Source organism: Rhinolophus sinicus, chromosome 3 (genome assembly GCF_057876585.1).
Source record: "Rhinolophus sinicus isolate RSI-liver-muscle chromosome 3, RSI-T2T, whole genome shotgun sequence".
NCBI classification, from domain to species: Eukaryota; Metazoa; Chordata; class Mammalia; order Chiroptera; family Rhinolophidae; genus Rhinolophus; species Rhinolophus sinicus.
In genome coordinates, this window is record NC_142503.1 from 139,698,449 (window position 1) to 139,723,791 (window position 25,343).

At 42.5% G+C, this 25,343-nt stretch overlaps 2 protein-coding genes across 6 annotated transcripts in view; one reads left to right on the plus strand and one right to left on the minus strand.

The window, feature by feature from the left end:
• The window catches only part of TUBGCP4 (tubulin gamma complex component 4), a 31,910-nt gene extending 13,669 nt beyond the window's left edge, over nucleotides 1-18,241 (plus strand). Inside the window, exons 7-18 of one of the 2 annotated variants that reach the window (XM_019725372.3) lie at nucleotides 1,226-1,427; nucleotides 3,750-3,915; nucleotides 4,160-4,284; nucleotides 8,162-8,212; nucleotides 8,621-8,726; nucleotides 10,208-10,315; nucleotides 10,736-10,874; nucleotides 13,255-13,432; nucleotides 14,177-14,311; nucleotides 15,674-15,790; nucleotides 16,404-16,543; nucleotides 17,164-18,241. In XM_019725372.3, the coding sequence (XP_019580931.1) occupies nucleotides 1,226-1,427; nucleotides 3,750-3,915; nucleotides 4,160-4,284; nucleotides 8,162-8,212; nucleotides 8,621-8,726; nucleotides 10,208-10,315; nucleotides 10,736-10,874; nucleotides 13,255-13,432; nucleotides 14,177-14,311; nucleotides 15,674-15,790; nucleotides 16,404-16,543; nucleotides 17,164-17,176 (1,480 nt within the window). In that variant the 3' untranslated portion in view covers nucleotides 17,177-18,241. Of the gene's footprint in view, nucleotides 1-1,225; nucleotides 1,428-3,749; nucleotides 3,916-4,159; nucleotides 4,285-8,161; nucleotides 8,213-8,620; nucleotides 8,727-10,207; nucleotides 10,316-10,735; nucleotides 10,875-13,254; nucleotides 13,433-14,176; nucleotides 14,312-15,673; nucleotides 15,791-16,403; nucleotides 16,746-17,163 lie in introns of those variants that run through there. The other variant, XM_019725371.3, reaches the window with a different exon arrangement.
• A 716-nt stretch (nucleotides 18,242-18,957) lies between these two features.
• The window catches only part of TP53BP1 (tumor protein p53 binding protein 1), an 86,284-nt gene continuing 79,898 nt past the window's right edge, over nucleotides 18,958-25,343 (minus strand). For all 4 annotated transcript variants that reach the window (XM_019725347.3, XM_019725346.3, XM_019725345.3 and 1 more), the window contains 5 exons: nucleotides 24,839-25,054; nucleotides 21,257-21,351; nucleotides 20,334-20,533; nucleotides 19,670-19,815; nucleotides 18,958-19,301 (listed from right to left, as the gene is read on the minus strand). In XM_019725347.3, coding sequence (XP_019580906.3) covers nucleotides 19,114-19,301; nucleotides 19,670-19,815; nucleotides 20,334-20,533; nucleotides 21,257-21,351; nucleotides 24,839-25,054 — 845 coding nt within the window. In that variant the 3' untranslated portion in view covers nucleotides 18,958-19,113. The remainder of the gene's footprint in view (nucleotides 19,302-19,669; nucleotides 19,816-20,333; nucleotides 20,534-21,256; nucleotides 21,352-24,838; nucleotides 25,055-25,343) is intronic.

Sequence of the window (25,343 nt, forward strand, 5' to 3'; positions counted from 1 at the left end):
TCTGCAATTACAAGAGGTGCTCAAAGTGGTTACCATCAGCATAATTTTAATACAGTTTTTTTTCTTAAAATGTGTAAACATTTTTTGGCACCCTCTGTATATATGTAAATATATATAAATACATACACACACATGCATGCCACAATTTTTTTGCTGAATCATTTGAAGTTAGTCACAGATACGATGCTTAACCCCTAAATACTTCAACATGTATTTCTTTAGAAAAAGGGCATTCTCTTATATAACCTCAATACCATATTACACCCAAGAAAGTTAACATTAATTCAACAATACGATATCCAAAATATATCTGAATTTCCTCAGTTACCTCTAAAAGTTCTTTGTAGCTATTATTTTTTGCATTTGGTTGTCATGGCTTTTTAGTCTTCTTTAATTTGGAACAGTCCTCTTCCTTGCCTTTTTTTTTTTTTTAATTTTTGATGACATTGATGTTTTAAAACTCCTGACTAGTTGTCTTGCAGAATATTCTGCAATCTGGATTCTTCTCATTATTTCCTAATGATTAGATTCAGGTTAAACATTTTGGGTTGCATCATATTAGAAGGCACAGAAAGTAAGTTTGTCCCATTACTGGTGTTGTAAAGTTTGATCACTTGGTTTAGGTGTTTTCTGACAAATCTCTCCATTTTAGAGGGACATTTTCCCCTTTGTAATTAATCTGTTAACTGGGAATGATCGTTTGAGACCATGTTTATATCCCATTCTACAACCTTTCTGCGTTTTGTTTTAGTTTCTGCATTCTGTTGGATAATACTTTTTCAGGTATACCTGCCTCTCACACATTGAATCTACTCTCCCTATGTGATTCCAACAAAAATAAAACAAATTTAATACTGTGTTAGCCAAAAAGAGACTCCTGTAAGTCCATTTAATTTTAACAGGAATCATCAGTTTTGAAACTTTTTTTTACACAAAAGGAGGAAAGAAAAATGTGTTTCTCCTAAAGGACTATCAGAACATTCACTGAACATTTCAGACTTCAGTATGTAGGCTACAAGTTTAGAAATTTAATCAGTTAGTACACTTGCAAACATTTAAATTAGAATAGCACAATTATTTTTAGCGTAATTGGTCATTTCCCTTCTGACTCATAAACTCTCAAAAGCCTCTGTTTATTCTGTAGCAGTTTAAAGCATGCCCTCTGCACAGTTGTGGGGTTAGTGTTAAGTGGACTTCTAAGGCTCTTGCTTTTTTCCCAACTCAGAATCCTGGCCGTGTGTCATGGGGTCATGTATAAGCAGCTCTCAGCCTGGATGCTACATGGACTCCTCCTGGACCAGCACGAAGAGTTCTTTATCAAACAGGGTCCATCTTCCGGTAACGTCAGCGCCCAGCCAGAAGAAGATGAGGAGGATCTGGGCATTGGGGGACTGACAGGAAAGCAACTTAGAGAACTGCAGGACTTGGTGAGAGCACAGCAAGAAGCCTGGCATACTCCTGCCAGGACTCAGAAAAGACGGCAGCCAAATGACCTTGTGGTCCTCCCTCGTCCCTCCAAGTTCCTCATAGCCTGGCACCTTCCATAAACTCTTTAGATGTAAAACACTTGGCTTTATCTTAGCTTGACACTTAACTTAAACTTAAAACTTCACTTAATGTGAGGCTACAAAATAGAAAATATATTTGTGAGATTCCTTTTGTTTCCCAGTGTCTGCTTTTAAGAGGTTAATAAGTCTTGTCTGGGAAAGCAGTCTTGTAGCTACCCGGTAGTTTTTAAGTGCAGTTTGGAGTTTTGATTAGACTCCCCAAAGTCCTGTATTGTCCTTACTCATCCATCCATCCATTTTATCCTGTTACAACATCTTATTAAATGCCTGCTACGTGCCAGGCATTGTTCTAGGTGCCACAGCTATGTAGACACATAAAATGTAGCAGGCCCTGTCCTTAAAGAGATTGTAGTTCAGTGGAAGATAGAATAAGTAAACAGTAACATTACATGTACTAAGTACTTTGAAAAAAAGTAAGTATGGGTGTTCTTAGATCATGGTCTTAGAGTAACTAGAGAAGGCTTTTCAGTGGAATATATGTTTAAATTGCAAAGATTTGGGAGGAGAGCTCAAGAAATGTCCCAGGAAGAGGGAGGGATGTGTATAAAGTACAGAACCCATGAAGGACTTGGCTCATTTGGGGAACCATTAGTAATTCAATTGAAATAGTCAAGTAAAGACTGAAATACAGTGTAAGGGGCAGCGGAGGGGATGGGGGAAGTGGCAGTCAATGTCGAACTAGGCAGAGGTAAGATCATGAAAGCCCTTGGAAACAGTGGGAAGGAATTGGGACTTGAACCTGAAGAGCTGGGAGCCAATGAAGAATTTGAGGTGAGACGGTAACAGTCAGACTTTATGATAGATCACTCTGGATGCTGTGTGGGGGAATCAAGATTAGTGGCAGGTAGGTCAGTTAGGAGAATGTTGGGGACACTTAAGTGAAAAATAATAGTGCCTAAACCAAGGGTGGTAACAGTAAACATGGAGAGGAATAAAGAGGCTTCAGAGAGATTTAGGAGGTGGAAAAAGTAGGCCTTAGTGATTGATTGGATATGGGTCCAGAGGGAAGAATCAGGGCTGATATCCAAATGCAGGCCTTCAGCAGCTTGGCGCTGAGTGGTGATGGTAAGAAATGTGTATTGCTGGTATTGGGGGAAAGAAGATGGGTCTAATTTTCGACATGTTGAGTGTGAGGTACTTGTAAGAAGTGTCCACTGGGCTGAGCCTGGAGCTCACGAGAGCAACCTAGCTTAAAGGTAAAGATTTAAGACTCATCAGCATATAGAAGTTTTTAATCTGGGGTCCGTGGGGGACTTCAGGAGATTCTGTGAAATGTATGTTTGTGTATTTGTCAGGAAGGTCCATAGCTTTTATAATTATAGAGAGTCCTGTGATGTAAAAAGGAATTAAAATATCTGTTACGATGTGTAACGGAAGATGTGATTGTCTGTGAAGAGGGTGGAGAGTGAGTAGGAAAAGGTCTGGAATAAGTGCCCTGATGAACCCCAGCACTGAAGCCCGAATCGGAGGGTGAATAGCAGAGGTCAAAGTCAGCATCACCCCATCCGTCCGGGCTGGAGGTAGACACGGGTCAGATCAAAAGCAGGTCAAGGAAGGGGTGGAATGGCTGAGTGACTGGGTGCTGAGTACCGGGGGCTTCATGGGCTGCATCGGTGGTTCTCAGACGTCAGTGTGGGTCAGAATTAGCTGGAAACTTGTTAAAACACGGATTGCGAGGCCTCATCGTCCAGATGTTCTGTAGATCTGGGGAAGGGCTTGAAAATTTGCATTTCTCATAAGCTCCTGCATGAGGCCGATGCTGCTGACCCAGGAGCCACAGTGAGAACCACTTGGCTAAATGACTCGAACTATACAGAGCTGGGCAGAGCAGACATATGCAAGATAATAAAATCATAGACATGGAGACCTGGAAAAAAATAAAGACCAGGTTTTCCATACCTAAGGAAAGTGAGTTCCACATCTAATGCACAAGTTTTCCACAGTAGTAAAGGCAGAGGGAGGATTCAAATCCTCATGTTAAATAAAACACTGTTATTTCCACCGTGCTCTCCTGCTGCCTGAAAATGGAATACATCTCTCTGTAACACTGGTCATTTAAGAATTATGCAACTTCAGATTTAAAGTCCCTGTTTCTAGAAAATGTAAATCACAGGTTGGGAGAGTTACTAGCTTTCCCTTTTTTCATACATCGTCTCTGATACGGATTATTTCCTTGACCAGCGCCTGATAGAGGAAGAGAACATGCTGGCACCATCTCTAAAGCAGTTTTCCCTGCGAGTGGAGATTCTGCCATCCTACATTCCCGTGAGGGTTGCTGAAAAAATCCTGTTTGTCGGAGAATCTGTCCAGATGTTTGAGAATCAAAATGTCAACCTGACTAGAAAAGGTAGGGCTCTCCTTGCCTAATGTACCCCATCCGCAAAGCCGCTCTCACTTGACATTGTGTGGCCCCCAAAGCACGCCTGGTCACAGTGAGTGGCTAGTAATGTGTATGTGCTGAGATTTCAGCATCACCACATGTGACATGCGCCTGCACAGCGGGCGAAGGAGCCCCACACCCGGGGCTGGAGAAACCTTGCCTGTCCTGGTTGTTCTCTGCCTTCCTGTGACCGTGCCTTCCTGTCCTGCAGGCTCCATTTTGAAAAACCAGGAGGACACTTTTGCTGCAGAGCTGCATCGCCTCAAGCAGCAGCCGCTCTTCAGCCTGGTGGATTTTGAACAGGTGGTGGATGGTATTCGCAGCACCGTGGCTGAGGTTTGTCTTGCACAGTATATTTTTCTTAGCAAGAAAGTGGACCAGTTCCCCAGAAGTTGGATACTTTTGTTTCTTCTTGATGTGGTTACAACTTAGCTCGGAAGGGATTGTTTGAGAGAGAGGGAGGGCAAGAAGTGGGAAATGAAAGCACCCTCTCTGTTTTTAGTAATAGAGGCAGAACTGCCTTGGCATTTTCACACCTCACAGGAGTTTGCTAGCTAGCTAGTTAGTTAATTAGCTAGTTGTGTAAAGGGAGGTCTTGGTTCCATTTCAAACAGTCAACATTGAGTCCATATATGTAGTCAGCAGTAACTCCAAGGGATCAACGGATTCTGACTAAACTTAGTGCCTTACGTACATGTATTTTAGAATGGCTGTATTATTCTTTCATTTATGAATGAGGAAGGCAGAACAAGTGTGATTTTTCCATTCCTATAAGTGAAAAAAACACTCAGAAAGCTAACTTGTCTGGTGTTGCACAGGATGTAACAAAGGTGCGGTTAGAAACAGGTCTCCTAACTCCTGACTCAGTGTTAAGTGAATTGTGCTTCCTCCACCAACTTCAACTGTGACTGAAATTTTTCAAATGGGCGTATGTTCTGTGGTTGATAACGAACTTTGGCTCCCAGATGTGTGAAATGAGATCTTTATAGTTAGTCAACTGTGTTGTTAACTATGTTAGTGGTTTTCAGCTCCAGCTGTGCATAGAATCACCTGGAACTTAACACATGCACTTGCACCAAGTTCTTACCTCCAGAGCTTCCGACTCATAGGGCGGGAGGGAGTAGGTGCTTGTATTTATTCTAGCCAACCACTAAACAAAGCTGCAGGTGATTTGAAGCACAGCCAGTGCACTAGGGTCAGTGTCTAGAACTGTCAAAAAGCTGAGCATCGAGTGTGCTCACATTGGAAGCCCAGTAACCTATGATTTCCTTTTTTGGTCACTGTCCCAAAAATTCCTAGACATTGAAGACAGAGTTGTGATGTGGACTAAAATATTAGACCTTAAGGGGACCTTGAGCTATCATTTGATTTGATTCTTTATGGGCAAGTAAATATCTAAACTACCTCGAATATACTTTCCTGTCCTCTCAAAATTTCAAGACACTGTCCTCTGTTCATAGCCAAGGCAGCTCTTGCCTAAAGGGGCTGGTGTCTTCAGTTCCTTGCATCTTATTTTATTGGATCTATTTCTGTTCTTTAATCATTTTTGTGATAATTCTTTGGAAAATATAATTAATGGAGGAAAGTAAAATTTCATTGAGTAAGATCAAAATTGTTTTTTTCTTGTGAAATTTTGAAATGCATAAATTGCTGGAAATTATATTTCCAGTTTATAAAAATGTTAGCCAAGGAATTGAAGCTCAGACTCTTTGAAGTATTTCAGAATTGTACCTAATAGACTGTTTTTGAAAAGTATTGTAACAATAATAACAGCTCATTGTAATGAAAAGAAATATCGTGTACCCAGAAGGCAAAGGGGCTGTGGCTGCAAATACCCATCGTAGTCATCTCCTTAGGATCTTTCTCTCCTTTTTTAATTTTTTAAAAAACTATACTATATGAATCTATTTATATAAAGTTCAAAAACAGAAATAGTCTGGTGTTAGATGTCAGGATGTATTTGCTCCTGGTCAATGGAAAGGGCATGGGTGGGGCTGTCAGGGTGCTGGTTCTGTAGGTGTGCTTAATGGGTGAACATTCTTCAAGCTTTAAACTTATGATTTGTGTACTTTTCTCTATATACGTTAGTACTTCAACAAAAAGATTTTAAAAATTAACTCCTACACAATAATTTTCTTGTTTGAATTTGATCTTTAGTTGGTTACTGCTTATATAGACAAACGGTTGTATTAATTTTTGAAGGTTAATCTTATGCTTGGCAACTTGTTGAAGTCTTTCTTTAGTTCTAATAGTTTGTTGATGCTATTGATTTTCTAAGTAATAATTATATCATTTGTAAATAATGAAACTTTTACAACTTGCATTCCAATTTTTAAAATAATTGCTTTTTCTTTCCCTTGGTCTTGGCTAGGATCTCGAATACTGCATTAAACAGTTGGAGTGATAGTTTATATAAATTGTGTCAAACAGTAGACGTGATAATTGGCATCCTTGAATTTTTCTGGCTTTTAAAGATGATGCATCTAAAGTCTCTCTACTACTATAATGTTTGCTTTAGGCTTTTGGCACATCAAGTTAAAAAAATTAACTTCTCTTTCTAGTTTATTATGAGTTTTTATCATAAATAGATGTTAAATTTTATCAACTGCTTTTTCTGTATCAATTAAGGTTCAGTTTTTTTGTTTGGGTTCTTTTTCTCCTTTAGTGTATTCATATGGTAAATCCCTGGTTGGATTTTCAGATATTGAATCTTCCTGAGATAAACCATACTTAAATGTGATGTTTTATGTTTTAATATACTGTTGGATTTAGTTAGCCAATAAAGTATTTAGAATTTTTGCGTCTGCATTTACTAGTGAAATAAGACTATACTATTCTCTCCCTGTACTCTTATGTGGTTGTGGAATGAAGATTATATAAGCTTCATAACATGAGCTGTCACTTTTCCTATTTTTTAGAACAATTAATATAAAATTTGTGACTGAAAGTTTAAACTTACCTGAAAAATTATCTAAGCTAGGTTTTTTTAGAGGGGTAAATCTTCAGCAATTCGACATATTTAAAACCTATTAATCTAGTCAAGACATTAATTTCTTATACCAATTTTGTTATTTTCTACTTTTCTAAGAACTGACCATTTCATCTAGATTTCATTTTTTAAAAATCTCTGCTTCTCTGTAGCTTATTTTGTATTTATTTCAGTCTTTTTTATTATTTAATATTAATCTTTTCAAAGAGCCAGCTTTTTAAATTAATTTTCTTTGTATTTTTGTCTTTCATTGATACCTGCCTTTTTTTCTTCCTTCTTGTTTCTTTGAATTTTCTGTTACTTTCTTCCAGTTTCATATGGTGAAGCTTGACTCTTCTATTTTTAATCTTTATTTCCTAAGAAATATATATATATAAAACTTTACATAATGCTTTGACTGTGTCCCACAAGTTTTTGGCATATGTAGTGTTTTCATTATCATTCTGGTCTAAGTAATTCTTAATTTTCTGTATGATTTTCTTTTTAACACATGGAATTTACTGTTCTTATTTTATTGCAGTATAGTTGGAGAACAAAGTCTGCATATTGGTCTTTTCATATTTATTGAGGCTTCCTTTATGAACTAATAATATCGGGTCTGTTTATTTTTAATTGCTCTCCATGTGCCCAGAGAATGTATATTCTGTATTGAGTCTAGGGTTCTATGCATGTTCTCATTCCTCATTTTCAGGTTATATGTTAGAGATGTGTGTGTTGTAATGAATGTGTACTTACTGTTTTTCCTTTTATGTATAATGTCATCTTTATCACTTATGATGTATATTTATGTATGCATATATGTTTTTACTTAAATTCTGTTTTATTACTTATTAAGATCATTTCAGTATTCTTTCATGTCATACTTACCTGATATACTTGTATTTTCTTTTTTGATCTTTGATGTAGTAAATTCGTATTTAAATTTTTAATTTTTTTATTGAGATAATTCACATAACCTTTGAGCCATTTAAAAATAGTATATAATTCAGTGGTTTTATAGTATACTCACAATGTTGTGTAACTATCACCACTAACTAATTTCAGAACATTTCCATCTCATAATTTTTTTTACTGTTAAATTACCCTTTCATTCCTGGGATTAACTCATCTTGGTCATGGTTTATATTCTTTTTCAATACATTGCTGGATTTGTACAAAACCATTTTTTACAGAAGTTTTCATTGTAATGAAATTTTGTCCCTATTTTGTTGGTTCTTTTCACAGCATCTCTGGAAGCTGATGGTGGAAGAGTCAGATTTACTGGGTCAGCTGAAGGTAATAGCGTAGCTGTTCTATTCACTCTTAAAATGATGCTGGTGGGCAATGATTTCATTCTCTAACTTCTCCTGAGAGCACTGGTTGCCTGTACCCAGAGTTCTAGAATGGACTCATATGTCCTTGGCCAAATGGGCCAACTCCACCTAATATTACAAATTTATTACAGTACAATACAAAGCTTTGGGTGTTTACTTTCTTCTGGCATAATATAATTGTATTTTCACTGAATAAATGATACCAAAGACACAGCAGTCATCCTGCCATGAGAGATTGCCAAGTGTGCGCCTTTGTAGGTTGACTCAAGCTGATGAGATTTGGAAATTAACATGTGTAATTCCAGTAGGCTAGTGAGGAGCTCATGGCCCCGCTGGAGTACCAAATTGTAAACTGAAATTCTTTCTGCAGATCATTAAAGACTTTTACCTTCTGGGACGTGGAGAACTGTTTCAGGCCTTCATTGACACAGCTCAACACATGTTAAAAACACCACCCACTGCAGTAACCGAACATGGTAATTGCCCTGTGGGCCAGAGAATTAGCAGCTTACTGAAGTTGTAGGGTATTTCTTGGCTGCTGCTGAACCATTTAGGCCTGTTCCACATCAGAGCAGACTGGTGAGTTACAGAGCAGTGTTTCCAAGGATGGGAGGCCTTCGGCTTCACAGTGAGGTCACTGGGAGCGGTGGCTCATGACCCTTTCTGGAAGAGCTGGTACAGGCCTTCACACCAGGTATTTTATCTCATCAGATGATAGCCATGTAGTCCTGAGGGGACATATTGGGACTTATTGCCACCTCTTACTGCATTAGCACTCTTAAGGTTGTGATGATGGAAACCTAACCTGAACTGACCTAGGGAGAAAAAGGGAGTATATTTGGTATTGTATCTATAACTTCAATGGGACAGGGTATAGCTGGGCCTCAGAACTGAAACTAGGGACTTGAATACTGCTGGGATTCTCTGTCTTACTGTATCTTGTCTGTGATTCTTGTACACCCTTTGATGGCCTTGCAGTCCCAGCTGGAAGCATGGCCAATAGCTCCTAGGAATACCCCTCACAGCGTCTCCTGGAGGAACCAAACCAGTCTCTCCGATAGCAAGTTAAAGGATTCCAGGGAAAGGTTTTGATTAGCCAGCCCGACTCCCCATTCCTGTAGCAAAGAGGTCAGACATTAAGATACACCTATGTCAGCCAAGTGTCTCCCTTGACCAGTGGGAGTAATCACCATTCCCATACAGACTACATGAGGAAAGTTGGGTCAAAAAACCCCACAGAAAATGGAGGGGGGGGGGGTAGCTGGAGTTACTATTTATTTTTCCAGTAAAAACTCTATAAAACAATGTATGTCCACTGTACTTGCATAGGACATTTTTGGCTGCAGACACCAGAAAACTCAATTCAAAATACCTTAAACAAAGGGGGGAAAAGAATTTATTGATTCTCATAACTGAAAAGGTCAGAAGTATGATGGCTTTAGGCAGTTTGATCCAGTGGCCCACGTGCCACCTTCAGGACTTGGTGTGGTTCCATCTTTCACCTCTGCCTTTCTTCTCAGGCCTGTTGCATAGTAGCAAGATGGTGTCCAGTGAATCTCACATCCTACTAAGTCCCTGTTTATCTCTAAAAAAACCAGAAAGTGCTGCACTCTTTCAGAGTCTGATAAGAGCCTCTGGAATCGCCTGGCTTGAGTCACATTCACATCCCTAAACAGTGTAACAAGGTAGAGTCTTACATTCCATGTGCTCATGCCTGGGTCACCTGCCCACCCACCCCTCGGATCAGGTATCGTCAGCCTCACTGAACTACATGGATTGTACTGGGCAGGGGTGATTCTCCAGGGAAACTCAAGGTGCTGTTATCAGCAAGCGGAGGCAAAAGCAGCCAGTCTACTCTGTTGCTTTCTTAGTGTGAGGGAAGCTGGGGGAGGTGGAAAGCCCGAGGCTGGGTTTGTTACCCAGGCATTCTTGGCAGCCTACGTGTTCCTTCTTGCAGATGTGAATGTGGCCTTCCAACAGTCAGCACACAAGGTGTTGTTAGACGACGACAACCTCCTCCCGCTGTTGCACCTGACAATTGAGTACCATGGGAAGGAGCATAAAGGTTTGCCATTCTTTCTTGCATCTTTCTGTTCCTGTGGTCATCATCTGTTCTCCTTCCTCTGCTTCCATCCACCTCCACAGAGACCTTAGAAATCACCTAGTCCAGTGCCCTAATTTTAAACAGGAGGGAGTCCAGAGAGGCCGGGATGCCCAGGCCGAGGTTTCAGTTTTTGTTGTGCTGCTGGAATGGTCTCTGTTTATCTCAATCCACCAGACTTGAAGGCTGAAAAAAGAATCTCTAAGAGTCAAGAACCTCACGTAGACGTTTTCTTGCCTCTGCAAGTCCCCTTTATGTCCCCTCTGTGCTTCTGACACTGCAGGCTCGAGTGCGCACTCATTTCCTGAATGCTGTTCACCTGTTGAAGCTGTGGTTCTAGATTAGCGAAGCCTAACGTAGACTCTTCCCTTCTCTTCTTAACAGATGCTGCTCAAGCCAGAGAAGGGCCATCTCGGGAGACTTCTCCCCGGGAAGCCCCTGCGTCTGGCTGGGCAGCCCTGGGTCTTTCCTACAAAGTGCAGTGGCCACTGCATATTCTCTTCACCCCCGCTGTCCTGGAAAAGTGAGTATTTGAGTTTCTCACAGGTAAATAAGACCCACCTTACTTCCAAGGGAAGAAGTGACCAGGAATAGAATTCCTGGCAACACGATAGCCACCCAGCTAGTTAACTGTCTGTAAATCAGAGGGTTCAGACTCAGATGCCTTGGGGGGGCTGGACAGAAAACATTACAAAGTGAAGCTGCAGACGTGAGACAGTAGGGAGTGGTAGATACTGATTTGAACAGAACCCTTAAAACCATCAGTTTTCTTTTTAATGGCAAAAACAAGTGTACAGGCTGCCAGTTTGTGACTGCTGGGACCTGCCATCTCAGGCACCACGTTGAGTTTGGCCCCTGATAATTCCATCAGACTGACAAGATTCCTCCCTAACTTGTCTAATTTCTTTACTTGGGAAGACTTCCCAAGCCCACGTGTTTGCTGTGGACTTTAGTCACTGGGGAGAACACCTTCCCCCAGGGAGAGGCAATGGGGACGGCCATGCTGGGTGGGGGTGCAGTAAAGGAGCAGGAGCAGGGTGGTAGGAGACTCGGATCAGCCCTGGTCTTTATCCTGAGAGCCTGGCAAGTGCTGTTGTTTGGCCATCAGGACCTAATGTCCCTAAACCAGAGAGGAACTAGAGCTCTAGGGAAAGGCAGTGGAAGAAGCATACTGGCTGGTGGTGGCCTCTGAACCCCATCCCCAGCCGTTTTAGGAATTTCCCAAACCTATTATAGGTTCGGGCACTGGGCCCTGGCCTGGCTGGACAATGGAAGCTGCCCTGCTCAGGCTAGAGAAGTGGAGAAAAGGGAAACAAATGAATAAAGGGCCTCTCTTCATCCTCCCTCTTCCTGTTCACAACCCTATTTTGGGGGAGTAGAGAAGTGTAAGGTGTGAGACACTAGGCATAAACTGGAAAAGACAAGGTTGGTTCGGGGGGAAGAGTCCGTGACAGGTTCCGAGCCCACAACCCACCTAAGTAAGCTGCACAGACCTTGTCCGGGGCGCCTCCTCAGCTCCCAGCACCCCTAGCCCAGCAGTCCACTCAGCTCCTCACTTGAGACACTCCTAACACCCTTAAAGAAATCACACTATTTTCTTAACTTTTTATTATGAAAATTTCCATGTACAAACAAAAGTATGGATTGTAATGAACTCCCATGTACACATTATCCAGCTTTAGTAACCATCAGTATTATGGTACTTGTTTCATCTATTTTTTTTTGCTAGAGCTTTATAAAGCAATCCCAGGTATGAATCCCTTTTTTGAACTCCATCACTATGCAGTTCAAAAAAGACATATTTTTAACACAACTACAATGCCATTATCACATCCCAAAAAATTATCTGACATTCAATCCACGTTAAATTTCTCGTTATCTAAAAAATGTCTTTATGGTTGGGTTGGTTCAAATCAGAATCCAAACAAGGTGTAGTATTTTCAGTATATTGTTCCATTAGAAATAGATAATTTTTAAAACCAAATGGAATCGGACTGCCCTCTGCGTGCCTGCCTCAGAGCAAGTCAACACATCCAGTTCCACCGGGAAGCAGCTGCTGTTCCCAGTCTTCTCAGTACAGGCCTCAGCGTCAGGCAGCTGGCCTGAGCTCACTGCGAGGGGATCTTAGTGAGAGGTGCCCTTGACTTTTCCTTCTCTGGGCTCCAGGCACAGGATCAGATTCACCAAAAGCCTTAATATATTCTTACTGGTCCTCGCAAGGCCTCCTTCCTACACACACTCGCACACACGCGCCGTAAAACCACTTCCCAGCACAAAACCTAGAACACTGAGAGCAATGTCATCTGCCTGTGTGGTCCTCCCCATCTTGCCCCCTTGCCTCCCACATCCCAAAATGACCACTATCCTAAATTCCATGTTTTCTGTGTATTTGCACAAAGTATATATTTTTTCTATTTAGTTGTTTTAAGCACTATGAAAAGGTATTGGGGTGGCCAGTTGGCTCAGTCGGTTAGAGTGCAGCGCTCTTAACACCAAGGTTGCCAATTCGATCCCCACATGGGCCACTGTGAGCTGCGCCCTCTGCAACTAGATTGAAACAACTACTTGACTTGGGGCTGATGGGTCCTGGAAAAACACACTTAAAATAAAAGTTTAAAAAAAAAATTGTAAGTTTAAAAAAAAAAAGGTATTGAGCTATATGTAATCTTTTGAAATTTACCTTTTTTATTCAAAATCCTCCTACTAGCAGTCATTTTGTTGTCCAGCTAAAGTTCATTCATTTTGATGGCTATGTAATACTCCATCATATAAATAACCCAGTTTATGTGTCTGTATCTCTACCCTGCCCTTTTGGGGAGAGCTGGCGAGTCCCAGGGTCCGTCATGCAGGTGGGCGTGGGGAGTGAAGTTTCCGCCTCGTGCAGCACACTATTTCTGTCCCAGGTACAATGTTGTTTTCAAGTACTTACTGAGTGTGCGCCGGGTGCAAGCGGAGTTGCAGCACTGCTGGGCCCTGCAGATGCAGCGCAAGCACCTCAAGTCCAACCAGACCGACGCGGTCAAGTGGCGCCTGCGAAACCACATGGCGTTCCTGGTGGATAATCTCCAGTACTACCTCCAGGTCTGTACCGCGCAGGAGCAGGAGGGAAGGTGGCAGGTGTTACTGAAGGGGGGCTGCAGTTCTGCATTTGATGAAACTTTGGGGTTTGAGAAAATTCACGGATTATATGGTGTTTCCCCGAAAATAAGACCTAGCCGGACAATCAGCTCTGATGCGTCTTTTGGAGCAAAAATTAATGTAAGACCCGGTATTATATATTAATTATATGACCTGGTCTTACAGTAAAATAAGACTGGGTCTTATAATTTTTGCTCCAAAAGACGCATTAGAGCTGATTGTCCGGCTAGGTCTTATTTTCGGGGAAACACGGTATCACTAGGCATGTTTCTTGGGGGCATTTAAGAGATAAGTGAAAATAAATGAAGGAGAATGAGGAGTTAGGGTCCCTATCAGCACAGCAGGATTTAATTCTTGTTGATTTGACTGTTACTTCTATAGTTTGCTGTAACTTCTGGAATCCTATAGGACTTAACCAGGTCAGTCAGGAGGGGACGTGGCATGAGGGGACTGGATTGGGGCGGGCAGTGGGGTGGGGCAATCTGCCCAGACTTTGGAGGCTGGTAGGAATTAGGCAAATAACTTTCTACAAGGCGAGGCAACGCAAGGGTGCTTTGGTCAGCTGGCAAGTAGATAGGAGGAAGGTGAGTGGGACAGAGAATTTCTGTGGTTCTGTCAGACACCGCGATGTCCTCAGGTGCTTAGAATATGCAAGGTGCTAAAATGATTTGTGTAACTGTCTGTCAGGTAGATGTGCTGGAATCTCAGTTCTCACAGCTGCTTCATCAGATCAATTCCACCCGAGACTTTGAAAGCATCCGACTCGCTCACGACCACTTCCTGAGCAACTTGCTAGCTCAGTCCTTTATCTTGTTGAAACCTGTAAGTATGACGGCTTGGTTTCCTCAGGCTGCTTCAAGCCTGACTGTTCCCTTGGGCACTTTGAGTTGCCAGGATGGGGAACTATCATTAAGGATTTGTTCCATCTCCATTTTTAAACATTTTTCACAACTTATAAAGCAAAACTAAAAGAGAATGTTAAAAGGGAACCTAAGTATCTTTTGAGTTCTGAAATACAGGATGCGATGAGCAGCTGTAGATGAAAAAATATGCGCTCAGAAGGAAGGATTTCAAGTAATTTTAGACTTTTTTGACACCATCGAGAGACCAACGAAAAGCGTAGTTTACTTTTCTAAAAGTCTTTTGGGTCAGGATCAACCACTTGTTTGAAAGTTGGAGCAGTGTCCCCGTGCGTACCCGTGTGTACGTGTGTGAGTATGTTTCCTTCAGGGAAGTTATCCTCAACCTTGGATCCACATGGGAATTACCTGGGAGCTTAAACAAATCTAGGACCCAGGATCCAGGCACCAGAATTCACAAGCTGATTCCAATTCCAGGATAAAAAACACAGAGGTTGAAATGATCCCTTGTAGTTTCTACTGTGACGGTTACACTTTATCTCTGATGTGAGCTGGTTGCTATTCCTGTTGTGCTGCATCACACACACTAGACTCTTATTCTGGTTGGGGGGGGGGGGGGGCTGTTCTTTTTGCTTCACTAAAGGAGAGTTTTATCAAAGCCACTCCAAGAACCACTGTGACAGGTAGCCTGTATGGTGTGAGTGCATCCTTGGGGAAAAGCAGAATCTCAGAGCAGATGGTCATCACGAAATATTTATTGAGTGCTTACTGTATGCAAGGCACTGGGGATACAGAGAGGTATAAGTCATGGCTCTGCCCTTAAGGAGCTCACAATCTAGTTGGAGAAACAGGACATACACACATACACAGATCAGTAACAACATAGGTGGTCTGAACAAATGCCAGGTGAACAGTAGAGGTTCTACAGAAGGATCGGGGCACTAAGGCTACGTGGGGAAGGGCGCGCTCCACTGAGGGAGTGGGACCCGGTGTGAGGCAGGAGAGCAGCCGCACAGGGAGCGACACTGAAAGCAAAGCTCAAGGCAGGAGCACACTCGGTGGGGCCAAGAAACAAGGACTAGTTTAGTTTAATGTGGCGAGAGTAGGGGTTACTAAGAATGAAAGCATCTCTGCCAGGAAGGGAGGGCTTTATTTTACACTTGTTGCATTTTAAGGGGTTGGCAGGACTTGCATAGGGCATTCCTCTCCTGAGGTCAGATGTGGGAACGTGAGAGTCCCCAAGTTGGCTCTTAGATTATTTTCCCAAACCTTTAACTTCACAGATCTTCCTTCTCTCCTAATGCCAACTCTATTTCCTGGGTAGGTGTTTCACTGCCTAAATGAAATCCTAGATCTGTGTCACAGCTTCTGCTCGCTAGTCAGTCAGAACCTGGGCCCGCTGGATGAACGTGGGGCCGCCCAGCTGAGCATCCTGGTGAAGGTGAGTGGGCCTGGCCGCTGGAAATAGGCAGCCCTGTCCACAAGAGAGGTGGTTTTGCCCACGGGAACCAGGAGCTTTCCCTCTGAGGCAATAAAGCATTTCCCCAGTACATACACACAGAAATAACAAGATACAAATTTAAAATGTTGTATCAGTTGATTTTGAAGCAGATAATTATGTGCTGCCTCCGCTTTCAAAAATAGTTCAGCCCTGAACAGTTTCTTCAGTCCAGCAAAATGTACTGGCTTTGCTCTGTCTCATAGCCAACCTCCTTACTTCCTTGAACTATCGCATTTCAGAAAACATAATTATCTGTCTGTAACAAAACCACACAGGCTTCCCCCAAACCCAGTACACGCCAGGTTTGAAATTGGCTGCTAAATTCCTACTGAGAACGAGAAGACGTTCATAAGAAGTCCTGTGTTCTATGGACTCAAGAAGTCATTTTAGGAGTTCACAGAAATGGGAATGTTGGGGGGCCGGGTGGTGCTGCAAAATTTTGAGCAAGGCTTTTCCCAAGGAAGGCCCCCTGCCTGCCCCCCCCCACTCCCCACACACATGGACCCGGGATGAGTCTGAGGATGACAGACAGCTTGAGTCCTTCTCTCTGCAGGGCTTTAGCCGCCAGTCTTCACTCCTATTCAAGATTCTGTCCAGTGTTCGGAATCATCAGATCAACTCGGACTTGGCTCAACTACTGTTACGACTAGATTATAACAAATACTACACCCAGGCTGGTGGGACTCTGGGCAGGTACGAACGACCTTTGGGGAACTCATTGGACTATGTGTGTGTGGCTTTTAAAAATGAATTGTAGAATTCCAGTGCGGGAAGCAAACTTTAGTTATCATCTAGTCTAAATACCATAAACAAGGAAACTAAGATTCAGAGAGATAAAGGGCTGTGTCTGATCATCTTTAATAATTGTAATGCATTATTTTCCAGTAAAAGTAATCATCCTACTGAAATACTAAACTCCTGAGGCTGAGATGGGTTTTAGGGTCTTGGCTAGGTTGTGCATCAGCGGCTTGGCTTCAGTTCCCAGCTGTGACGTTAATTAGCCATGGCTGCAGCTTCCATGTCTGAAAGGGGGGACCACCCCTTCTAACTCTACATTTTTTTTACCTAATAGAGATTCAGTGATTGTTGGCTTATCTCAGAGGTCTGTCCCACTCAAAAAAAGCACTTTATTGTTCTCCCTCCTTTCTCTGAAATGTGTTCAAGCAGATTTTTCCTAAGTGATTATAGCAGAAGAATCAAAGAAACTTTGAGTTTTAGGATGACATTATCTAGATTAGAGGTTGCCCTGATTCATATTTTTTTGAAGAAAATCTTGGGAAAGCCTATTTGATGAAGCTGTTTTTCTTCTGTAGCTTCGGGATGTGAAATTTTCAGGCTCACAAACTGAAGTAACAGTCTATCCCACCGCGTTCCGTCTTGAACAGAAGACTCACAGCAAATGGGATTCTCTGGCCACTCACCGAATGTCTGCAACTGACTGAGAGGGCTCTGACTTTTCTCCTAGAAGCGATTACTGAACATCCACGGGTACAAGTCCTTCCCCTCGTTCCCATAAGGAAGGGTTTGACCCCCCACCCAATCTTAGGGGAGTTCTCATCCACAAAACAGAACATGTAGCATCAGCTTTCCCTCTGTGGACCATGCAAGATCTCAAATGTACATTGAGAACATTTAGCAGATAAGTTCACTTACTGAGCACCTGAGCACCTACTATGTACCTAGGTACTGTTCAAGCTGCGAGAGACACAGAATATAGATCAGAAGTTAAATATTTTGTAGGTCGTGTGAAAAAGGAATTATATTTATAAATAGATCAACTGCTGGATGTTACCACTGAGCAAGAAAGGCACCAGATAGAGTAGGCTTCCCCTCACCCCACAGATCTTTTCTCCTTCAGAAAATTGAAATTGAGAATGTCCCATCCTTAAGGATCTTCAAAACAGAATTTGAAGAATTTTACCAGTTAAGTTCTAATTATTGCAGACTGGCGAAAGGGCAAGTCTAGTTGTTAACAATGTATTTAAAGTTTTTTTTTTAACAAAGTAGAAAGGTCCTTAAGAAAACAAATTGAAATAAAATTAGTAGCTGTCAAATACTGAAAACTGCAGGTCTAATTATCCCATTTAGAAAAGCCCTAGGAGTTGAGGTTCTCCTAATCTGGCCCAACTATGACAAGTAATCAGTAATGTTTGTATCAGTGTGAACCAAGATAAATATTCACTGAACCTCCTCCAAACAAAAAAAGACTTGAGCATTCTGGCCTCAGTTTGTAGCCATTTGATCTGGTCCTCATGCCTACATCTTATACCACATACTACACACACCCTTATTTCCTGCAACTGTCAGCTAAAAAACGACCCCTTCCACTGCAGAGGTTAGCAAACCACTGCCTGCCACTTGTTTTTGTAAATAAAGCTTTACTGGAACAGAGCCACTCTTGTTCATTTACCTATTGTCTGTGGTTGCTTTCATGCCATCGTGGGAAAGGTGAGTAGTTGTGACACACTAAATGGCCCACAAAGCTTAAAATATTTACTATTTGGCAGAAAAAAAATTTGACCCCTGCTCTAAAGAAAGAGAACAACAGGGATGACGCTAAGGGTGGGTTAGGGGAGGAACAGCTTCTAGCATCCGTGACAACAACAGTAACATTCTGTACCTGGGATGAGAGTCTCTAACCTCCACGTGTCATCACTGCGTTTCTCCTGTTAATCCCGGCACGAAGCCATCCCATCACGCTTACAGTCACTGCCCATTCACAGCAAGTGGTCCTCTGCCTGTTAGCTCTGAGAGTACAGTATCCACAGGTCAGTTTAGTAAGCTCAACTCTAAAAAGAGAATATTTTTCAGTTGCCAGGAAACTTAGAGCTGTGCTGAATTTCATTCAAATTTTGGCACAACTTTTAATCTGGGCCTACTGTAAAATCAGGTTTGTAGTATTGGATTTTAGACAGCCCAGGATAATCTTTTGACAGTGATGCCACAGAAAACTAACATTCACTCCTTGTTATTTTCCTTGGCTAGCTGTCCTCCTAGTGAACAAGCCTACTACTGAAAACCGCAGAGAAGGTACTATATTTGTCTTGCTACTTGTTCTGAGACTAAGCTCAAAGAAGTGGATGAAGAAATCCCAGTTACTACAACCAAAGAGTTCAACATTTATTTTATCATAAAAGTCCAGCAAATAAAACTATATACAAGATCCATGCAAGGAATCCAGTTACACACAGGACACATTTAAAACCTCGTTAAAACACAATCTCCACAACAGCAAGGAATAAAACGGGTAAGAACAAGTATCCTTAGTGAGAAATATAATCATGTTTATATTTTGGATGCTGCTTGAATCCAACTCTGTCCCCAACAATGAGGCACTGGATCACCCACTCTTGTGACACGACAGGCAGCTGCAATGCTTCGGCACACTTCAGCACCGAGGCGGGGCACGAGGGGTCCGTCACCACCACGTCAAACACCCCTAAAGCAATATCTGCAGGAAGCAGGGAAGGTTTGAATGAGGCAAGGAGACTCAGTGTAACCCTCCATTAAAAAGCCAGACGTGCCTTCTAGCCAGTACCTCCCACTCTGCCCAGCCTAAAGCCCTTCATGTCAGACACAGCACCGCTGATCACAACCAGATGTGAGAAGCCACGAAATGCTGCCTTGTAGAAGTGTTTTTAGCAAATACACCAGCAGAAGCATACGCAGCCCAGCACTTCCCTCATGTTGGCTACCTCTTAAAGGTGGTACTTCTCTTAGAAAGACGGATAACTTAACCTATAACCAGGACTAAGACATAGACCACAAGCCTAACAGCTGTGGGTTTAAGGAGCAATAACACACACACTTTGCAGGTACCTTTGTTATGGGCACTTGAATGGTGCTGCTTCACGGAGGCTGCACCCCCAGTCATGAGGATCTCAGACCAGAGCTCCAGGAAGTTCTGCTGTTGGTCTGATACCAAGAGTACCTTCAGGTTCTGGAAAGGGTTTTCACGGGGTTGCCTATGAAGGAGTCAGAGAGACAGCACCTTGGGATTGGAAGGGACCTTAGCATGACAGTAATATCCAACAACAGCCCTTCTACCAAGGGACCCAGTATATCTGAATGCTTTCAAAAGCCCTGCTCTACCCCCTGCCCCTTTTTCTGTGAATGATGTGTGACCTAAAACACCCCTTCTGATTTCCACGCTTGTTTTGGGGCCGAGAATGAGCCAAATAATGCTCCTGAGCCTGTATTTTTAAATTCCTTCCTTAAAACTTAGTCCCCTAGCCATGCAGGTTGAGAATATTCAACCTATGTGAAAATGTTCATTTTCAAAAGGTCTCTTAACCAGTGTAACCTAGGGAAATAAACTAGGTGAACTACTAAAATAATCTCAAACCCATTCAAGTTCTATAATTTGTGTATCATACAGTCATTCATTTTTAGAAATACTGACTCTCACCTAGATTCTCCCCTTTCAAAAGCTTCCTGTCTTCCTTCCTACCGTTCTAGATGGGCTTAGCTCTTAAGTACTCACCAATCCAGAATTCTTTGCTCTTCAAGGCTATACCCAGCTGGCAACAGATAATTGCGGTAATTCTGGAGCTGGTTGGCATGGCAACTGTCATGGACCCAGACATGAGACACACAAGGGATCCCACTGGCAAGGCACAGGAAGTATTTCCGGGTTCGACAATGCTGATCTGCAATCAGGAGACACTGGTAGGCCGTGTTACACTGGAAGAAAAGGAACAGAAGCTGTGGGCCTGGTGACGTCTATGGAAAGCCCCTAAATAGCAGCCCTAATGGGTCATAGAGAACAGATCTGAACACTTCCAAATACAGCTGACCCTTGAACAACATGGATTTGAATTGCATGGGTCCACTTATACACTGATTTTTTTAACTGACCCACGTAGTTCAAACCGTGTTGTTCAAGAGTCAACTCCGTGGTTGGGAATCCAGTTTATGGGCGGGCTGACTGGTTATATGCAGATTTTCAACTGCATGAGATGTCAGCACCCTAACCCCCATGTTATTTACAGGTCAACTGTACTATCCAAACTTGATGGGGCCCTTTTCTCACTGAAAGGCCCAAGTGGCTTCCCTAGATACTCTCCCTGGGGGCATCCTGGGGGCCTAAATCCTCAAGGGACAACCAAACTCCATGTATTCAGCATTTCAGGCACAGAATCAACAACACTGTAATAGGGATTTCTATTAAACACATATTTTTAATCTGCTTTCATCCCAGCAACAGAACCACAGCCATTAACTAACTCAAGGCTCTAACTTTTCTTCCTTGTACACTGTAAAAATTCTATTTCATGCAATAACCTTTTGGCAGTTTCCCAGTTCCTGAAACCTCTAGCCACTGTCCCTCTCGGGCCTTTTCTCAGTACAGCCAAGTGGACTCTTCATCACGGACCCTTTGGGAAGCCACATAAAGACACTTCTCACCTGAGCTTCATTGAAGTCTTCGAGAATGTAGCCAGCTCCTGCTCGAAGCTGGGACTCTGTGTACTGCTTGTTGAAAGGAGGAATTTCTAAAAATTCTATATAAAGAAATAGATAACCAAGATAATAATTACTACTAGTTCGTACCTTATTTGATACTTTATGCCTGCTTCTTACCTGCCCCCTTCCCACTCCCCAGCTATCTCCAAAGCACTGCATCCCAAAGACAGGTCAAGGGCACTCATGGATCAGAAAGTGATCTGTCTTGAGGCCTATAAAGTGCTGCCAAAAGGGGAAACCAGCAAGAGGGGTAGGGAAATGAGAAATGGAGGTAGGTCCTAGACCTAAAAACAAACATTTCTTCACTAAGACTGACTTCACTGGACTATCCACAGGGATGGACACACCAGCACTTCCCATAGTGATGTATTCCAATTTGGGGAGTCCTTACCATCTGGAAGTTCTTCCTTATGTCTACCTTAAATCTCTCCTGCGAACTAAGCCCATTTCCACTAATTCTGTGAAGATGAATAATAGCTGTTTAGCACTTAACAGAGCCGTCAAATTCTCCTTTCATCAGCATTTTTACCCCCTATACACTAAAACTTTGATAAACCAGAAAGCTCAAAGAAAATAGGGTTTTTTAAATTTAACTAAGCGAAGATTAGCCAGAAAATCCTTTCAACATTCTTACTGAAAACTATCTACCTTTGATGATCTTGTACCTCAGGACACTGAACACCAAGGACTGTGCTACAGTCTCGAGGGTGAAGGAGAAGTAATGAGATGAGGCTGAAGCTGTAATGACCCTAGGCAATTAGAAATTGCTTCTTTTGACCAAATATCTAATTTGAGCTTGTTTTCTTGTCATCTGCTCCTCTCAAATATAAACAACACATTAAAAAAAGGGGAAATATGCAAGACATTAGACATTTGGGTTACACAGGAGTTCTGAGAAATTAATGTTAATTAATTGATCACAAATGAAAAACCCAATCACATGCATAAAAGTTCAGTGCCAGGCCCAGGCCCTTTCCCCCTCATACCCTGTGGTACACCTTGGTAGAGCAGGCCCCTCGCAGAAAGGGTTCCCCGCCTTTGGTGCCCTCCCTGCTAGGTGGAGCTGCTCAAGCAGTGTTGATGCCCCAAACTCAGGCCTCTGGACCTTGCTCTGGGCAGGTCTCGTTGCCAGCCCATTCACTTTTATCGCTCTTTTCTTGATTCAGCATTCTCAACATTCTTCTTAAACTGAAAACAAACTGGAAACTCTAAGTGGTTATAAGACACTCAGACTACAGCAGGCCTATTTCTCAGTTTTGTCACTGCAGCCTTTGGACCCATCTCAATGTACGTCCCAATTGTTGATGCCAGCACTCTACTGCTGAGACCCGGCCGAGGCCCCTAGCGGTCCTTTACTTTTTTGTCTGCTTATCCAGGACTGTGCTAGCCCTGACATATTTAGATTTTAATCCCCATTTATATTTCCTTGCATTCGTGTGATCAAATATTACCTAGGCCTAGACAGTCCATTTCTCTAATTTTTCTCAATTATAATAATTTGCTTTTGACTTATGCACCCCCAAAAGCAAAAATGAATGGATTTTTAATTCCATCATTTAAATCAAGGATAAAAGTACTAAATAAACCCAACTCTAGAGTCAATCCCTGTGGTTGATGGGTCCCCGACAGTGTGCCACCTAACAAGAGTTGGTGCAATATTTTCCACTCAATACATATCTCATACACTGAATTAAAATATTTTACTAAGTTTCTGCCATCTAAGAGATTACCATTTATCTGCAAGACGTACCACATAGTTTCTTGAAAACTAACTCTGTAGAGAATTGTTTTAGTACACACATTTCTAGGCTGCTTGAGATTGAGGGACCTCTAACATTCTCATACACCAAAGCCATCCGGGGTTCGGTACCGTTGGGGCAGTGCCCAAGGATGAAGAAGCGACAGAGCACACATATGCACCATAACCGTATTTTCCACAAGAAACCTGGAGACCCCTATAAAAAGTTGTCCAAATTCCTCCTCCTTTAGACAAGGCCTACCTCCCCTCACTCATGGTTACAGGATGGGATTAAAAACATTTGCTGTATCAGCAAGGGGGAATGAAGGGAATTTTTATGAGTCCAGTTTGTAAGATCTCACACAGGCTCACAGATTTTTTTTTTAAGAACCTGGACAGTCTGCATTTCATACCAAAGCCGCCTTTCTTGGCCATGCTATGCCAACCAATAAAGCTGCCTTGTGAAGTTCTGGTCTAGCAAAGGGTTAAGGGTATGCTGGAGAACAAAGACTAGAGTCCAGCAATATTGTGAAAGCAATAGTGGTATAAAGCAGGACCACGAACACTGTTTTGATGCCGTGACACACCTCTTCGCAGAATCCTCAAGGGACTTCCAATTACTTGTAACAAGGAAACGCCTCACACCTTATGTCCCATTGTACCTATCTGAATTCTCTCTGACAAACTAGGCTTGGTGCATGTACACTTAACCTTGAACCCCACACAGGCCACTCCTGCTCCCAAACCCTAGAGCACCTATACTGCTGACTGTTGTTTGTGCACCTAACAGAGAACATAAACCTTAACTGCAACTCCCAGGCCATCTTCCCATGTCCCTGTACAGATCCCCACGTGGCACAGGTGGTAAGAGGTAGTTTGGTTAATTAGAATAGACTCATCCACACACATGAAATAGCAACCATTACGAATCTGCAGTGGTGCCATTTTATAATAACTATGTTCCCTAATTCAATTCCTTCTTGCAAGACTCAGCATTAGCCAGAACTTACACTTGTAGAAAACATCATTCCCTTTGGACTTCTCGCCTTTACAGACACATTTGGATACTGCTGTCAGGCACTTAGTGTATACATTTGTGTCTGTCCAATGTCTCTCCTAGATCACACACTTTAGACAGCCGAAATAATTTTTACCTCTCCCCACCATAACCTTCACTCAAACCCTAACAGACCACACAGAAATACAATATATAGATTTAGTTTAAGGTTGAAGGGAGGTTTAAGAGTTGAAAAGGCCTAGAAGCTATTTCTCTGAAATCACCCCGGGGCCCTGGGCACCCCATATTCCCAGTCTTACACGTAGACCTCAAGAGAATGAAGTCCCCCCACCCCCACGGGTTTTCTCTGGCAGTTGCCCATAGAACCCCAATGGGAAAGATGGCAGGGCGTTCAGAAACCTGACTGACTTGGATGATTGTAGGAGGGTAAAATGAACACTGGGTTCTCGTCCCAAGTCTGCCATTATCATGGACAAAAAGCAATTATTTAACGTCTCCAAGCTTGTTTCCTCATCTGTAGAGCACGTAAGATCTATCGCTCATCGGCCTCACAGGACTGTTTTAAGAAACCACTCACTGAGAGAAACACTGTGAAAACAGTCTATAAACCAACGAGGCAGGGTGATGTCAATTTTCCCAGACCAAGATCCCAGTTGCCCTTTGTCTTGCCTCCTCCTCTCCAGATGGCTGGGGGGCCACTAGGCTCATAAAATAAACAGAAAGGAAAGAAATGCACATGTCAAAGCCTCCAGGCCCCCTAGGGCCTTACCCTCCTCTTCCTCACTGCTTCCGGAAGGGCCATCGGGCAGTTTGGAGCGGCTGACCATCTTGTCACTGGTTGTGGCCATGGTGAGGAGAAAGGCATAGCCAAGAAACAAGGTCTTGTTGAGGGGCAAAGGCCCTCTCTGTTCTTCCAAGGCGGCGGGTTCACCCACATTGTCTCCACTCTCACAGGGGCTCACAAACTCTCCTGCCCCCGCCGTACCTGGGAAGGACAGAGGCAGTTACTAGATGGATCCACACCATTGCCTGGGCATCAGGACGGGCAGGCAATGTCCTGATGTACTTTTCACCAAAGACCATTCCTGTGGCCAAAAACCTACGACAAAACTTACAGAAATTTTATATATTTAAATTTTACAAAGTCATCATAATGTATATACACTGGTTTTATAAATGAAAATCAACTAATATTGCTTTTATATAGTCAAACCAAATATTTCTGAGGTCATCTGAAGAAAGAGGCTGTTCTAATACAAAGATTAGGTATGAGT